Here is a 17,923-nt window from a genome sequence, read left to right as displayed (position 1 = left end):
AAGAAATATCACGAAATGACCTATAAGCATTTACATTTACTTTCTATTAATTTATTAATTAGTAACATCATTCTCAACAAGCAAAGCAATTTCACCCACTAATTTTCTCATCAATACATCAAACATTTCAAGAAATGTCAATTTTCATTACAATCATTGATTTTATCACATTCATCTTATACCACTAAATTACATGCTAACTAAACACTTAATTTTACATCTTTTTTAGACAATGTTCTCAATGGGTTTTTACAGCCTATATAATACAATGGTTGGGTGGCCAAATCATTAATATCAGAAAATTATATGAATGAAATGGCATTAACACCAGACATGACTTTGATTCCTCAAATTAGTATATCTCCTCATTTTGCCTGTGTTGTCACAGAGTTGTTACCTTGAAGTCTTGGTATGTTACTCCTCAATTTCTTTCTCTGTGTTATTTTAAGCTGGTCATTTTTATCAAAACAGACCTTATACAATCAACAAATTTAAAAATAATACTACAACAGAATGCAAAAAAGTTAGCAAGAAGCACTTCAGAGGATAATTATTAGCTTAGAGAGATGAAGAACATGTGTAAAGATTATGAAGGATGCAGTTGTTGTTGTTGTTGTTATTTGGTTTTAGGAGCATTAGCAATAAGGCCATATTGCTCCGGGGATATGCGGTGGTCATTCCCTGACCTTTCCGCATCCTCCGTATTTGGTGGTCATGGGCTCGAACCCCGGTCTAATCAAGAAGCGTGTGCTACGCACTGCTGCTCCTGCCCATCTGGCTACTGAGGCGCCTGAAGGATGCAGTTCAAACACTTAATGCAACTACTGTATATATTAATCATAAATAAAATTTCCTAAAACGATTTCTGTAATGTTCTGTATATACTCTCATATTCTGACATCAATCATATTGATATCTAATTTTTTTTCATTACTAATAAAGGTGCCTCACTTTTTATAAGTTTTTTCATTTGTGGAAGAAGCTGATGATGACATACTCCATTCAAATGCCACAGGCAATCATTGTGAGATCAGAATCAATTAGATAAATACATGTAGTAAAATAGATTATATTAGCAGGCATTTAATCAGATTTGGCTCATGATATATTGATATCTCATGAAAGGCATCAAAGCAAAAAATTCATAATGTGGTGATATGCCACTTGCAAAGAAATGATTTAAATATCAAGTAACCAAAAGCAAATTAAGCTTCAATATGTATTTTCCTATTTTACTCTACCTTCCTGTTGCACTGTGTAATCAAGCACAAATATTCTTGTTATGTCCAGCTAAAACAAGTTTAAAACAAATATTGATCAAGCTATTAATTATGTCATTGGTAGTGGAATGTGCTTTGGTATTTGAAAAAGGGCCAACTTCATATTGCTCACTATAGCATAAAATCTGGAGTGTTATCTGAAGTGAATGTCTCAGGTATATTATCAAAATACAGGGTGCATCATGTAACCACAATATTGTCATTTTTCCCATGGAACTAAGGAATTGTCATTTACTGTTTGTCAATAAATTTAGCTGTTTGCTTATGTTGCTGCTCAAACCATACCCAGGAAGTTCTACATATGGGGCATCTCCATCCACTTCACATTTTTAGTAGTCCAATAACATGTTCTGAATCAGAGTTAGGGCAACTCAGGTATGTGAAGTGCCAGTTCATTATGTCTATAAATTGCACTGTTTTAAGACCTGGGATGAGAGCCCTGTCGATCAATTCGGCCCTGGAAAGATTGTGCAAGGCACAAGGGGTAGAATTTTTTTCAGCCTGGTCTGTACTTGTTAACAGGAGAGACTGCTTCTACAGGGATGGGATACACTTAAATAGAAAGGGTGCAAGAATGTTTGCTGATGCTATCGAGGCAGTGTTAGGTGGGTCGGAAAACTGCTAGATTGGGGGGATACAAGGACTAATAGATTAACAGTAGCCACTGGCAGAGGTGAAAGTGATTCTTGCACTGCTTCTATTGGAATGAGCCACAGTCTGGAAAATAAGATGCAGGATATTTCAGAGACTGCTGGGAATTATTGGGGTACAAGTAAACACACGGGTTGTGTTAGGGTAGCTAAGAAAAAGAACAGGTGCATGTATACTTGCGTGTACACAAATGCTAGGAGTTTAGTAAATAAATTTGATGAATTTGAGGTATTGCTCAAAACATCAAAGGCAGATATTGTGGGGATTTCAGAGACATGGTGTCACACAGATATAAGGAATGCAGAACTGGAATTTGGGGAGTACAATGTCTACAGAAGGGATAGACAGGATAGGAAGGGAGGAGGGGTTATGCTATTGGTTAAGAAATACATAAAATCCAAGGAAGTGAAGCCAGTCGACATTGCTGGACAGTGCAGTGTCGAGTCAGTTTGGTGTGACATAAGCATTCGGAGATCAAAATTGAGAGTAGGAGTGTGTTATAGGCCTAATGACTCTGATGAGTATAATAAGAAATTGTACAGGGAAATAGAGTGGGCCAGTAAATAAGAGAGTCTTATAATGGGGGATTTTAATTTCCCAGATATTGACTGGAATTTGGGGGCTGGTCACTCACACACTAGCAAGGCTTTTGTGGATTTATTGTATGATTGTTTTCTACATCAGCATGTTCGGGAGGCAACTACAGGGAGTAATACTCTTAATTTGATTATCAGTAGTGATTCTTCATGCATTAAGAATCTGCAGGTAAATGAACCACTAGGTGGCAGTGATCACAGTGTGCTGAAGTGGGATTTACTCAAAGAGGTAACTACCTTTAGTGGTAAAGGAAAGGGTTATTGCTTTCGTAAAGGCGACTACGATGGACTGAGACAGTATTTAAATTCTATACAGTGGGACCAACTGATGATGTTACCAACAGCAAATTGAAAATGGGAAGCATTCAAAGAACTTATCTTGGAAGTTACTAGGCTTTACATACCAACTAAGAAATATTGTTCAAGGTTTAGACCTAAATGAATGTCAGATGAACTAATGAGACATATGGCTGAGAAGAAAAATGCATGGGATACATATAAATTAACACGTGACACAGAAGCCTATGATAGATACAAGTTGATCTGTAACCAAGTTACAAAGGAGGTTAGGCAGGGGAAGGCAGATTATAAGAAATCTTTGGCAAGGGATTCAAAGAAAAACAGCAAAGAGTTCTTTACTTATGTAAACTCTAGAAGGAAGGGGATGAATCAGATTGGTCAACTTGATATCGATGGTTCAACAGTTGATGATCCTGCTTAGGTAGATAACAAACTAAATGAATATTTTGCATCGACATTCACACATGAGGAGTTATTCAGCGAGGGGAAAACCAGAGGTGAATTCAACTCTGGCAGTAAGCTAGATAACCTTGTAATAACTGAGAGTAAAGTGGAGGAGAAATTGTTGAAGATAAACACAAGAGAGGCACCTGGGGTGGAAGGGATCTATCCAGTTATATTAAAGGAGACAGCAAAGGAAGTAAGCAAACCCTTAGTCATAATCATGAGAGCTTCCTTGGACTCAGGGGAAGTACCCATGGACTGGAGAAGTGAAAATGTGACCCCAATTCACAAAGGAGGATCAAAGGGCCACACAAGTAATTATAGACCTGTTAGTTTAACTTCTGTTCCAGGAAAATTAATGGAGGCACTAGTTAAAGAAGCACTGCAGGATCATCTAGACAAGACTTCAGTTATAGCTCAGACACAGCATGGTTTTGTTAAGGGGAAGTCTTGCCTGACCAATTTGATTGGATACTATGATGCAGTCACAAAAGAACTGGATGCAGGGAATAACTTTGATATTAGATACTTGGATCTTAGAAAGGCTTTTGATACTGTTGCACATGGAAGACTGCTGCACAAATTGGAGCAGTGTGGCACTGGAGGCAAATTGCTGCTATGGATAAAGGGGTTGAGGGGGAGAAGACAGAGAGTGGTAATCAATGGACACTGCTCATCGTGGACTAATGTTATTAGTGGAGTCCCTCAGGGCTCAGTGTTTGTTCCATTGTTGTTTTCTGTATTTATAAATGATATTGATGATGGTATATCAAGCTTAATGTTCAAGTTTGCAGATGATACGAAGGTTGGTAGGGTTGTTAAGGACACTAATGACAGTACGCTGCTGCAACAGGATCTAGAAAAGTTGAGCAGATGGGCTGAGAGGTGGCAAATGAAGTTTAACATTGACAAATGTAATGTACTACATATGGGAAGCAATAACCCTAGAGTAAAATATATGAAGTCTGTGGTACTACACTGACAGTGGTAGAGAATGAAAAGGACCTGGGGGTAATTGTGCAGGCAGATATGAAGTTTTCTGAGCAGTGCAGACGGTCTGCAAGGGTAACTCATGGTATCTTGTCAATCATATACAGGAATTTTTCTAGCAGGGATAAGGAGGTGATTATCCCCTTGTATAAGACAGTGGTCAGGCCACAACTTGAGTACTGTATACAGGTCTGGAGGCCTCATTTTAAGAAGGATGTAGAGCTGTTGGAATGAGTACAGAGAAGGGCAACAAGGCTAGTAATTGGAACAAAGGGGTGCTCTTATGAAGAAAGGCTTAAGTTTTGCAAATTACAGTGTCTGGAGACTAGGCACCAGCGAGGTGATCTGATAGAGGTGTATAAAGCCTTGAATGGTTTGAGCATGCTCAATGCTGATGGGATTCTTCCTCTCGCTCAGAATAATCAACTGAGAGGGCATAAATTCAAATTGAGGAAAGACAGTTGTAGGATAGACGTGAGGAAATTTGCCTTTAGCCAGCGGGTGGTTGGTTGGTGGAACAGACTTCCATCCCTTGTCGTGGAAGTTGATAGCCTAAATAAGTTTAAGGCTCAGCTGGACAGGTATTTCGAACGAACAGAGGGGTGAAGTGGAAGTGGTTATTTTTTATTTATTTATTTATTTATTTATTTTTTTTCTTTGGCTGATGCTGCATAAGCTCGCTTTCTTGCATCAAATGCCTCTACTAATGCTAATGCATTGCTAAACCTGTGGAATTGATATACTCGTAAAATTTTCTGAAGCTTCAAAAAAATGACTTGGATCTAAAAAAACTAGATTCTGTTACAACAGATGGTGCACTGCAAAAAAGCATTTGAATGAGAATTACATAAAAACCACAATGCCCTCTTCCACTGCATTCTTCGTCAGGATAATTTGTGTGCTCAAATGTTTGGAATCGACACACTGAAAAATGTGAAGGATATGGTTGTGAAAATCGTGAATTTCATTCAAAATAGGAGTTCCCTCATCCATCAGCAGTTTGTTGAGGCTTTGAAAGAATGTGATGACTGTGATTTCAAAGATCTTATTGACTTTTTGAATGTGAGATGGCTGAGCAGAGGAAAATTTTTGGAACAATTTACCTCTTTGCATTAGCATCAGTAGAAGCATATGATGCAAGAAAGCAAGTTTATGCAGCATCAGCCAAAAAAAAAAAAACCCCACTCCCATTTCACCCCTCTGTTTGTTCCAAATACATGTCCAGCTCAGCCTTAAATTTATTTAAGCTATCAACTTTCACAACAAAGGATTGAAGTCTGTCCACCAACCAACTACCCACTAGCTAAAGGCAAACTTTCGCACATCTATCCTACAAATGTCTTTCCTCCATTTGAATTTATGCCCTCTCAGGTGATTATTCTGAGCAAAAGGAAGAATCCCATCAGCATTGAGCATGCTCAAACCATTCAAGGCTTTATACACCTCAATCAGATCACCTCGCTGGTGCCTAGTCTCCAGACACTGTAATTTGCAAAACTTAAGCCTTTCTTCACAGGAGCAACCCTTGTTCCAATTACTAACCTTGTTGCCCTTCTCTGTACTTATTCCAACAGCTCTACATCCTTCTTAAAATGAGGCCTCCAGACCTGTATACAGTACTCAAGTTGTGGCCTGACCACTGTCTTATACAAGGGGATAATCACCTCCTTATCTCTGCTAGAAAAATTCCTGTATATCATTGACAAGACACCATGAGCTACCCTTGCAGACCATCTGCACTGCTCAGAAAACTTCATATCTGCCTGCACAATTACCCCCAGGTCCTTTAAATTCTCTACCACTGTCAGTGTAGTACCACAGAGTTCATATGTTACTCTAGGGTTATTGCTTCCCATATGTAGTACATTACATTTGTCAATGTTAAACTTCATTTGCCACCTCTCAGCCCATCTGCTCAACTTTTCTAGATCCTGTTGCAGCAGCTTACTGTCATTAGTGTCCTTAACAACCCTGCCAACCTTCGTATCATCTGCAAACTTGAACATTAAGCTTGATATACCATCATCAATATCATTTATAAATACAGAAAACAACAATGGAACCAACACTGAGCCCTGAGGGACTCCACTAATAACATTAGTCCACGATGAGCAGTGTCCATTGATTACCACTCTCTGTCTTCTGCCACTCAACCGTCCCTTTATCCATAGCAGCAATTTGCCTCCAATGCCAAACTTCTCCAATTTGTGCAGCAGTCTTCCATGTGCAACAGTATCAAAAGCCTTTCTAAGATCCAAATATATGATATCAAAGTTAATCCCTGCATCCAGTTCCTTTGTGACCACATCATAGTATCCAATCAAATTGGTCAGGCAAGAGTTTCCCTTAACAAAACTATGCTGTGTCTGAGTTATAACTGAAGTCTTGTCTAGATGATCCTGCAGTGCTTCTTTAACCAGTGCCTCCATTAATTTTCCTGGAACAGAAGTTAAACTAATGGGTCTATAATTACTTGTGTCAGCCTTTGATCCTCCTTTGTGAATTGGGGTCACATTTGCACATCTCCTGTCCATGGGTACCTCCCCTGAGTCCAAGGAATCTCTCATAATTATGGCTAAGGATTTGCTTACTTCCTTTGCTGCCTTCTTTAACATAACTGGATAGATCCCATCCACCCCGGGTGCCTTTTTTAAGTTTATCTTCAACAATTTCTCCTCCTCCACTTTCCCCTCAGTTATTACAAAATCATCTAGCTTACTGCCAGAGTTTAATTCACCTCTGGCATTCTCCTCCCTGAATAACTCCTCATGTGTGGGTGTAGATGCAAAATACTCATTTAGTTTGTTAGCCACCTGAGCAGAATCATCAATAGTTGAACCGTCAATATCCAGTGGACCAATCCCTTTGTTTCCTCAAATTCAAGATTTTCTTGTTAAGAAACCTCAGATTAAAAATTTTTCTGGCATTCAGAGGCCTTCACGGCAGTGTGATTTACATTTTCTGTGCGATATCATGGCTCACCTGAATGAACTGAACATGAAGCTCCAGGGAAAGGAAAAGGTAACATTTGAGCAGCACAGCATATTCAAGAATTCAAGTCAAACTGACCCTTCTTATGGTACAAACTCGGACAATTTAACCCATTTTGCAAATCTGCCTAGATTTCTAGACAAAAATGAGGAACGTGGTCTATTTGATGTGAAGCAGCAGCTCTATGAAAACCAGATGAAAAAGCTGTCTCAGAAATTTGAATCATGCTTTTCTGATTTCACAACTTCAAATTGTCATTTCAGTTCTTGTGTGATCCATTTCACCTTGATATTGCAAATTCAAGCAAAGAAATTGCCACCTGGGTTTAAAGATAATATCATCTTCGAGTTTATCCATCAAACTCATATCATCTTGTCTGGAACACTTGGAAGTTTAGCAGAATTCTTCAGTCACAGAGATGTGGGAATCTATTCTGATTGACAAGGATCGTCCAACTTTGAAATTTGGCATTTTGAAATTACTGTCTATGTTTGGATCAACATTCTCAACAATGGAATTCATCAAGCCAAAATACAGATCTACAATGGTTGATGTTAATTTAGAGGTGGAGCTGAAATGTGTGCACTTAGTTCAGATAAGCAGCCAACATTTATACAACTTGGCAGACAAAAGAATTGTCAAATTTTGCATTAAATTTTCTGATTTTCAATTTGAGTAAGTAATTTGTTTCATCACTTGCATCTGAGGCAGTTGTAATTGAGTAGTCAAAATGTACATGTTTTAAATAAACTTGTTCAAACTGTTATTTTTTAAATTTGTCAATTGAGCAACCTAATTTCTCAATTTTTTTGCATAATGTGGTGAATTTCACTTCTCTTTTGCAACAATGCCTGTGGCTACATTGAAAAATAGGTTACCTACCTAAGTTTTAAAGTGACTACGTCCATACTGACTATCTGTCTAAAGTAACAAAAATGTGTCACGTTCCCAAATGAATGCCTGAAAGAGTGTCGATTTCCTGATATTTGGATGTGCCTTCTGCTGTGCTGAAGTTTTTGAAGAAAGTCGCTGGTCGAGCCACAAATGATATAGGTTCATATAGACAGACTGCACTATTATCGGTTGTAGGAAGATTATATGAGTGGTTAGTGCATATTTAATAGACTGAAGGAAAGGTACCAAGACAAAGGATTGGTGTCTGCAATGCAATTTGGTTTCGTACCAGGAAGATCAACTGAAGATGCCTGTGTAGGTTAATGCACATGGTAATTGAAGGTACTTCTTATGTTATGGGATTGTTTATTGACTAGTCAGCTCTTAATGATTTATGGTGGCCTGGATATGTTTTTATACCTATAAATGCATTGTATTGGACACAAGAGTAGTGCGAGGTATGTTTTTGCTTTTTATCTATTGCCATATTTATTAGGTACGTTGCTGAACATTTTTCGATTAACTGGAAAATCGATTATCCGAGATTTTATCTTTACCATCTATCCCGGAAAATCGAGAGTCTACTGTATATATATATATATATAAAAAATAAAATAAAAAATATATAAAACTAAATAATAAAAATAAATAAATCTATAAAAAATAATAAAAATAAATAAATCTATAAAAAATAATAAAAATAAATAAATCTATAAAAAATAAAAAGAAAATAAACAACCTATATGTTTCCCTCCTTGCATAGGTAACTATCCAGCTGACCTCTGCATTTCCCCAAACTACTTATTTTCTAGTGTATGAGTATTTCTGGGGATGAAACTGACTAAAAGAAAACTTCCTACAATCCAGTAAGACGTTTTCTTTTAAATCTCTTTCCCTGTAGTTTGAATTTATGGACTCTAGTTCTGGAATCATTTATAACAGTGAAAATTTTACTTTCATTCAATTTACTAACCCCTCTCAGAGCCTTACAGACCTCAATTCTAAGTCTAAGGTGCCTAGTTGTCAGGCTCTGTAATCCACATATTTGAAATCTTTCCTCATATGGATGCCTTTTGCAGATCTCACCAATTAGGTTGCCCATCTTTGGATACTTTCAAGAAGTTTGATTTTTTTTTTAGGTGTGGTATCCATATTTAGACACAGTATTCCAAGTACAGTCTCATTAGCCTCATACAGTGGGATTATGACCTCCCTATCTCTATTAGCAAATGTTCAATAAATCATTGGTAGGATACTATGGGCCTTTCTTACCACCTGTTTACACTGCTCGGAGAACTTCATGTCCAACTATGTCGAACTCCCAAATCCTTTCTTCCTCTACAGTTTTTAATTCAGTCCCACCACATATAACTCCTTATGGCTTGTAGCCATGAAGGGTGTTGTGTACAGGGGCATGCCTTCTGTATACAATAAAGAGTTCTTATATAAGTTATTTTGGGGTTGTTATTCCCCAAGCATAAGACCTTGCATTTTGTTGTATTAAAACATAGCTGCCTCTTTTCTGACCAACTTGAAGTCTGTCCAAGTTATCCTGAAGGAGCACTGCTTGGCACTGCTCATTAACTACTCCCCCAATCTTTACATCACTGCAAATTTTTAAATAATGCTCTCTATCCCTCTGTTCATGTCATTTACGAAAATCAGAAACAACAGTGGTCCCAGAATCTTGGGGAAAGACAACTTCTGATGCTAGACCAATCTGAAGAGTAACCATTAATCACAACACTGTGCCTTCTGCTCTGCAGCTGACTTGAGATTCATCTTAGAATCTTACCCATGATTCCAACATGTTTCAACTTATACAGTAGGCTATCATGGCTCATTTCCCAACTATACATAGGCAAAGTATACTTGGTAACCTACCTTGCTGTCTGAACATCTGTAGCACTGGCATCCTCAGTTTTCATGAGTTGCAGAACATTATCTAAATAAAGAAGAGCAAGATGTGTGTGGAATTTTTCTTTCTGAAATTGAAAATGTAATATCACTGATTAAAGAAAATAAGTTTAAAAATAAATATTTTAAATTATATATTACATTTATTGATAACTCAGCTAGTTCAAAGAAAGCTGAGTGATCAAGTTAATGCTAGGTCAAATGTTTAACTGCTGAGGTAAGTAGTCATCTTAGTAAATATTCCTAGACAGCAGTTATCAGTCTGTAACTAAGATGCAATAATTACTTTACAGAAATCCATTACCAAACCTATGAAAACTTGCAGCTACATACTTAATTTCATGTGTTAAATTAAATTTAAAGAAAACTGTAATCTTAGAAAGCTATGAATATTGTTGATGCTATTTTCCAAAATCTAAGGCATAAAACAAAAAAGAATGTGTGCATGTACGCACACACACAAGCAACTATGATTAGAAATTATCCCAGTCAAACATTTTCTCTTGATGTTACAGGTAGTTCTTGACTTTACGAGTTAATTCATTCCCAGCGTGCACTCATAAAGCGAAAACTAGTAAAGCGGGAATTTATTTCCCATAGACATAATGTTAAAAATAGGGATTATGTTCTCAACAATGAAATTAGTTTATTTAAACAATGATTGATTTATCCAAAGAAATGAAAACATAGCCTGTAAAATCAAGCAAATTATAATAAAGAGAAATTATTTATGACTTACAAATGTTAAAGAATGTTTATTCTTCATCATCATCGACCAAATGCACACTCGTTGATCACTCATTATTTACTCGGCACTCACTGATTTGTTGCACAAGGTGTCGTCTTCTTCAGAAATGCTTCAAGAGGCGTTTATTTACAAGATAATCTTCTCTTTTCTTTATAAATTTCAATAGCATGCATAAGCATTTTTTAATGGAACGCACAAATTGCAACTAACATGATTTGCACGGAGTAACAAGTTTACGAAGCTTAAAAGAAAAAAGGAATGAAGAGAAGATTCTGAAAATTTATTTATGTTTTTTATACAATTGAAGATTTCAGTAAAGGGCAAACACATTTCACCATAATAACGTAAAAACTCACACAATTTCAGCTATCGGTATTTTCGCAAATGCAATAACATTGAGTTTACTACCCATTTATAACTGCTTGCAGTAACAGAAAAGCCCAATAAATCGGAAAGTGCAAATTGTTTTTATTGTTTCGTGGTCGTGACTTCCAGAAATGTGCTTTAGAAAAATATCACAAAGCCTTTCAAAATTGGTTCTTATAACAAATGATAATGATGAAAGTGAGCATGTTTAATGATTTGAATTGGCAACTAATACAATATACACTACAAAAATAACCTTTTAGGGAGTTATATAGCAAAAATTTGAATTTCCGAGGTCGTGGAATGAATTACCAAAAAAAAAACAAAGTGTTATTGGATTCACATTACAATATTTTCACGATACGATGGTAGCGGATTAATATCGTAAAGCGGGGTACACTGTATTGTATAGCTACGCACGTGGTTTGAAATGTGGTATTTATGAATGTTTAACATTCATTTTTTGCAACTAATGTTCATATTTTCGATTTTGTTGATACTTGAAAAAAAAAAAAATGTAAACCAGGGAACTAGTAAAGCGAGAATTGCCTGTACTTTGAATATTTTTTCCTAAAATTTCCCTCTTTTATGTCTCAGGTATTACATATCCATGAATTTATAAAAACATTTCATTCACTGATCATAAAATAAATATGAAGCTGTGATCAGATCTAACCCTGTATTGGTACAGTGTTAGATCTTGAATATTCCATGAAAAATTCAAAACATATTTTTGTTGATTTCTTAGAAGTGTTTCATAGACCATTTGTGTCTGTCACTTATTATGAATTGTATATGGTGACAAAATAATGTTGTTGTTGTTTTGGTTTTTAGGAGCATTAGCAACTAAGGCCATATTGCTCCAGGATATGCGGTGGTTATTCTCTGACCTTTCCGCATCTTCCGTATTTGGTGGTGATGGGCTCGAACCCCGGTCTAATCAAGAAGCATGTGATATGCACTACTGCTCCTTCCCACCTGGCTACGGAGGCGCCCGACAAAATAATGCTAGCTAATTTATTTATTTGGATTAAAATGCATGTTGTGAAAATGAGTGGTAAATATAAAGAAAGCAGTAAGACCAAATTTGTGAATTTTGATGTTAATATTAATTGGCCATATAAAAATCTATTAACCATAATTAGTGCAAGGAACCCACTGGCTTTTGCTGTACTAGCCAAAAAAAAAAAATAATAATAAAATAAACAAATAAAAAATAGCTATATTTAAAACAAAGCATTCAAAATACCATCACAGAAAACAGAAACTATAATAACTAGAAAATGTTCAATACAGCCTAAGCTCTATTGAGCTAAAACAACAAGGATCAGAAAATCAAATATATGTGATGTATGCTCAAAATATGACTGTAAAAATCCATGTGAAAGTATTTTATAAAAAAATGTGACTAATAAAATAATTTTTAATTTTATTGTTATACTATTCCATCATGTTTTTTTTTACAAAATTATTACAAGTTATTATAAACTTAATTTTTTTATGGATAAAGTCAATATTAATGTCCTTTGCAACCCATATCGTTTTGTACTCATGGAAATTTTTTAAAAAATTATTGTTTAAAAATTACACATATTGATAACTCTTATAACCTGTATACACATGGCTGTGTATGAGTGGGCTTTTTTGATGGGCAACAATAATATAAGCACTGTAAAAGTAAAATATTATGTAATGATACTACTAACAATTATTATTATTTTTTTTTTAGTAATATCCAACTTCATTTTTAGAAGATCCATCTGTCTTATAGGGCCATTCTTTACAATAAAAATAAGAACAAATAAACAACTTTAATTGGTACTTTTCAAAATGATTTCGAAATATGGAATGCAATGTATAGTGTAACAAAAGAAATAACTTTCTCTGCATATTTTCTTGCACTATTAGCCTTTCATGAGATCAACAGTAGTACATCAAGTTTTTGTAAACATTACTGGAGGTCATTTAATCTCAAACACAACTATCACTTTCTGATGATGCAAAAATTATGCATTTTCCTCAAAGGTCCTTATAATATTAAACAAGTAAGTGGGCACTAATGTTAAACAGATAACCTTCTTGCATCACTGATTGTTACTATAGTAAAATGTCTCCTGTGGATTTTATTACTTCTTTAGTAACAACCTGTCTGGATTATTATGGCTTTTGATTACATCTTTCTCAGGTGGCACCCTAGGTAAATAAACAGATTTTCTAAAATGTATACTTTAACTTGAAGGTACAGAAGATCTGAGTGGGGTAAGACTATTATTTATAAACAGAAAACGGCTATAAAAACCATGGAGGTTATGAGAAGGCTCCATGCATATGCACACTTAATTATACTCACCACGTATAGTTAATGGCTAAAACTTTAATGGTTTAGAATGTTTAGAATATGAAATGCAACATAAATGAACAATTCATGTTTTGGATTAATCTATCATAAAAAATATCATCTCTGACACCTAAAAAGAGTTATATATAAAAACAAAATTTTTCACAAATAAAGTAATCAAATTGTATATGAAATCTCTTCTGCTTTGTATCCAATTATCAGGACTACAAATCTATAACAAATTAAAGCTATTGTATTACAAAAAACACAGACACATAAGCTACTAAAGGGATGTTTTCTCTTTCACTGGTGACCCACTGATTTATAAACTGGATTACTTATTCTCCAACGTCATGGATCAGATCAATAAAACAATTACTAATAACTGGTAATTCGGATTGATTGCACTGCTTAATGTTGCACACGTAAATCCTATCAAGATTTACGTGTGCAACGAAGAAGAAGAGTGGAGGGGAGGGAAGTCAGTGTCTTGTATAGTGAAAGTAAGGCAGAGCTACATGGTAATTCCCTGTATTGCTTTCCAAAAAAAAAAAGTTTCTAGAAGGAAATAGGGTTTTATATTGGATATACTAAGCAATAACTAGGTGTGGCCAGCCTTTTCCTGCAGTGCACTATATATATCATGTTTAAAGTGCATTATGTACCACCTGGGGGCATATTCATAAGCCATTGGAATCGACCCTGCCACTAATGATTTTCACCACCAAATGTTTCTATTAATTATGTAAATAGAAATGCTGTATATGCTAAGCACCTGTAATAAAAAAATAAATTTTGTTTATAAAATAAATTTAATGTAATTTAATGAATAAATGTTTGTTTTTACAGAATGAATGTCATGAGGAACTTGCTAATACCTTACGTAAATATGAACCATGACAGGAACCATGGCTTCCTGCCACATTGAAATCTAGATTGTAATTTTTGGCAATAAAAATGGGGTTTAAACTGTATATTCATTCCTGATTTTAAAATTTTTTTCTTCACATCAGTGGCTATGCTAAATAACAAGAGCTGTGCATGGAATGTGCACTGCAAGGTTTGCCACCACAGCAAGCATCTAATATACACTGATGAGCCAAAACATTATGACCACCTACCTAATATGATGTTGGTCTTCCACATGCAACCAACCAAAACAGCTCATACCCGGTGAGGCATGGATGATACAAGATTTCTAAATGTGTCTTGTGGTATCTAGTACCAACATGTAACCAGTAGATCCTTTAACTCCTGTATGGTAAGTGGTTGAGACGCCGCAGATCGGAGTTGCTGTTCCAACACAAATCACAGATGCTCGATGGGATTGATGTCTGGGGAATTTGGAGGCCAGGGCAATACCTGGAAGTCTTCCTCGTGTTCCACGAACCAGTCTCGAGCAATCCGGGCAGTGTGGCATGGGCATTATCCTGCTGAAAGATGGCACCGCCAGAGGGGAAGACTGTTGCCATGAAAGGTGTACCTGGTCAGCAATGATGTTTAGGTAGGTGGTAGATGTCAGAGTGCCAGGCACATGGATGACTGGACCCAGGGTATCCCAGCAGAACAGTGCCCAAAGCACGACACTGCCACCACTGGCTTGTTTTCGTTCCACGGTGCATCCAGGCACCATCACTTCCCTAGGTAAACAATGCACACATACCCTCTTCTGTGCACTGTCGTCCACATGGTGCAACAGGAAATTTTATTCATCAGACTAGACAACCTTCTTCCAATCACTCAAGGTGCAGTTTCAATGCTCCCGTGCCCATTGCAGGTGCTGTTGCTGGCGAACTGAGGTTAGCATGAGTAATCGGAGCAGCCTGTGGCTATGCAGCCCCATTTTCAGCAGGGTTCAATGTACTGTGTATTGTGACACATTACTCCTGTCTCCAGCATTCCAATTAACGGCAAGTTGAGCCACAGTCACCCTTCTGTAGCCATGTACCATTTGGGAGAGCCTTCGCACACCTCAAGCATCAATGAGCTGTCGTCGTCCAACGCCTCACTGGCGGTTCGTGGGTTTTCCCTCCTCTAGTCATAATGTTTTGGATCATCGGTGTATATGAGGACCATGAAATGAAGGGATTTTAGGCAACATTTTCTAGGAAAAAAGTGTCTTACAGTATGGACAATATACAGAAGTATTTATATCAGTAAAGTTTTGATACTGGTCCACTGAATAAACAGTAGTACAGTGGTATAGGAGGCAGTTACTGGTATGGACATAGGCTGGTGAATTAGTAAGAGACAGAGAGTGGTTATTAATGGCCATTTCTCTTCATAACGTCACGAGTGGTATCCACAGAGTTTGGTGTTGGGCCCTTAACTGATTTTTATATAGCTATTAACGATATTTGGAATAAGAATTCCAAGTCTGATGTCTAAGTTTGCTGATAATACAAAGGCAAGGTTATCAATGAGAATAATCATGGTATTCTTCTTCAAGAAGATCTGGATAAACTAGGTAGTTGGGCTGAAAAATGGTAATTAAGTTTTAATATTTATAAATGCAAGGTACTTACATTAAGGCATCAGTAATACCAGAATAACATACCATGTGAGTAGAATGAAAGAAGGTAGCTGATAAGAATAAAGAACAACAGATAATTTTACAGTCCAATATAAAGTCCTCTGAGCAGTGCTGATGGGTTTCCAGTACAGCAAATGGAAATTTGCCAATGATTTACAGAAACTTTGTCATTAGAGACAAAGAGATGTTATTCCATGGTATAAAGCAATGGTTAAGCCACATCAAATACTGATTACTGGTTTGGAAACCTCATTTTAGGAAGGATGTAGAGCAATTGGAAAGAGTGCAGAGAAGAGTGATGAGATTAGCCAGGGACAAAAAAGGGTATTCTTACCAAAAAAGGTTTTGGTTTTATAAATTGCACCTTCTGAAATCTAGGCTTCTCTTTAGTGATCCAATTAATGTGTTTAAAGTTCCAAAAGGGCTGAGGAAGGTAAATGCTGATGGCATTGTTACTCTTTCTTAGATACTATACACACGTGGGAACATAAATTTAAATGGGAAAAAGTTGGTTGGAGGAGAGATGTGCTGAATTTTTCCTTCAGTCAGAGAGTAACTGAATCCCGGAATAAACTTCTGGGGATTAGTTGTGGAAGTGGGTGGTTTAAATAAGGCCCGATACAGCTGATTGGTTAATTCAGGTTCTGTGGTTCAGGTTCAAATGATGGCTAAATACAGTTAGTTACTGCGTTCTTTTCAAAACTAAAACTCATGATCTGTGTAGTCAATACTGGAGTATAAACAGAACATTTTAAATTTAAAAGAATGGACAAAATACGAGAGCTGTTCACAATAAAGAATAATCATAATTTTTCACGAACAAACTGTACTGCTTGCTATTTCTAGTTGAGCTGCAGAATTTAAGACCACACAGCAATTGCACAGTTGACTTGTGCATGCAGTGTGAGCTTGGCAGTCAGTCAAGTTTATGCCTGTTCAAGAAAACATCAGCTGAAGCATATGCAATGTTAAAAGAGGCTTATGGTGAATCTGTGCTTCCATTTAGCACAGCTTGCCAGAGGTTTAAAATGTTTAAAGACGGACGTGATTTAATCGCAAAAATCATTGGTTCTGGAGCTCTAACCACTGCTGTCATCACAAAAACCGTAAACACAACTTCAATAACTGTGAGAGAAGATCGTCATGTAACAATAAGGCAATTGGCAGAGATGGTGAGAATATCAGTAGGAAGCATGCATGGTATTCTCTATGACCATTTGCATATGACACATGTTTGTACATGCTGGGTTCCAAGACTACTCACACCTGAGCAACACCAAGTTCACATGGAGGTTTGTCAGGAGCTGCAATGGATGATTACTGAAGGTAGTGAGGTTCTGCACAAGGTGATAATGGCAGACGAGGCATGGCTTCATCATTTTGATCCGGAGAGTAAGCAACAAAGCTCTGTTTGGAAGTCTATGTCATTGCCAGCACCAAAAAAAAGCAAAAGGTGTGACTTCCGCAGGAAAGGTTATGGTTGTCTCTTTTTTTGACATTCAAGGAATGGCTTACCAGCGTGTTGTGCCACGTCATACAACTGTTATTGGACCTTACTACAGAACTGTATTGCACACTTTGTGGAATCACATTGTTGCAAAAGACCACAACTGCATGCAGGTAAGTGGATGATGCATCAGGATAATGCAAGACCCCACAATGCTCATACTGTCATCAAGTACTTAGCAGCATTAATGTTAAATGTTTTCCTCATTTGCCCCACACCCTGTGATTTTTTTTTATTTCCAAAGTTAAAAAAGGAGCTGTGAGGAAAACATTTCCAGTCATCAAAGGAAGTTGTAAAGACATCAGAGGCGATTCTCAAACATGTCAAAAAATGGCAGAAACATTTGAGTAAGTGCATTTCATCAAATG

At 36.6% G+C, this 17,923-nt stretch overlaps 1 protein-coding gene across 4 annotated transcripts in view; it reads right to left on the bottom strand.

The window, feature by feature from the left end:
* Positions 1-17,923, bottom strand: part of LOC150080753 (transforming growth factor-beta receptor-associated protein 1-like) — a 272,526-nt gene that overhangs the window by 55,053 nt on the left and 199,550 nt on the right. For all 4 annotated transcript variants that reach the window (XM_090382037.1, XM_090382036.1, XM_090382038.1 and 1 more), the window contains one exon: positions 10,031-10,131. In XM_090382037.1, the coding sequence (XP_090238163.1) occupies positions 10,031-10,131 (101 nt within the window). The remainder of the gene's footprint in view (positions 1-10,030; positions 10,132-17,923) is intronic.

Source organism: Mastigoproctus giganteus, chromosome 9, assembly GCF_048544385.1.
Source record: "Mastigoproctus giganteus isolate SK-2022 chromosome 9, ASM4854438v1, whole genome shotgun sequence".
Classification (NCBI taxonomy): Eukaryota; Metazoa; Arthropoda; class Arachnida; order Uropygi; family Thelyphonidae; genus Mastigoproctus; species Mastigoproctus giganteus.
The sequence above is the reverse complement of the archived record's forward strand: the minus strand, read 5'-3'. Positions and strand labels throughout refer to the sequence as shown.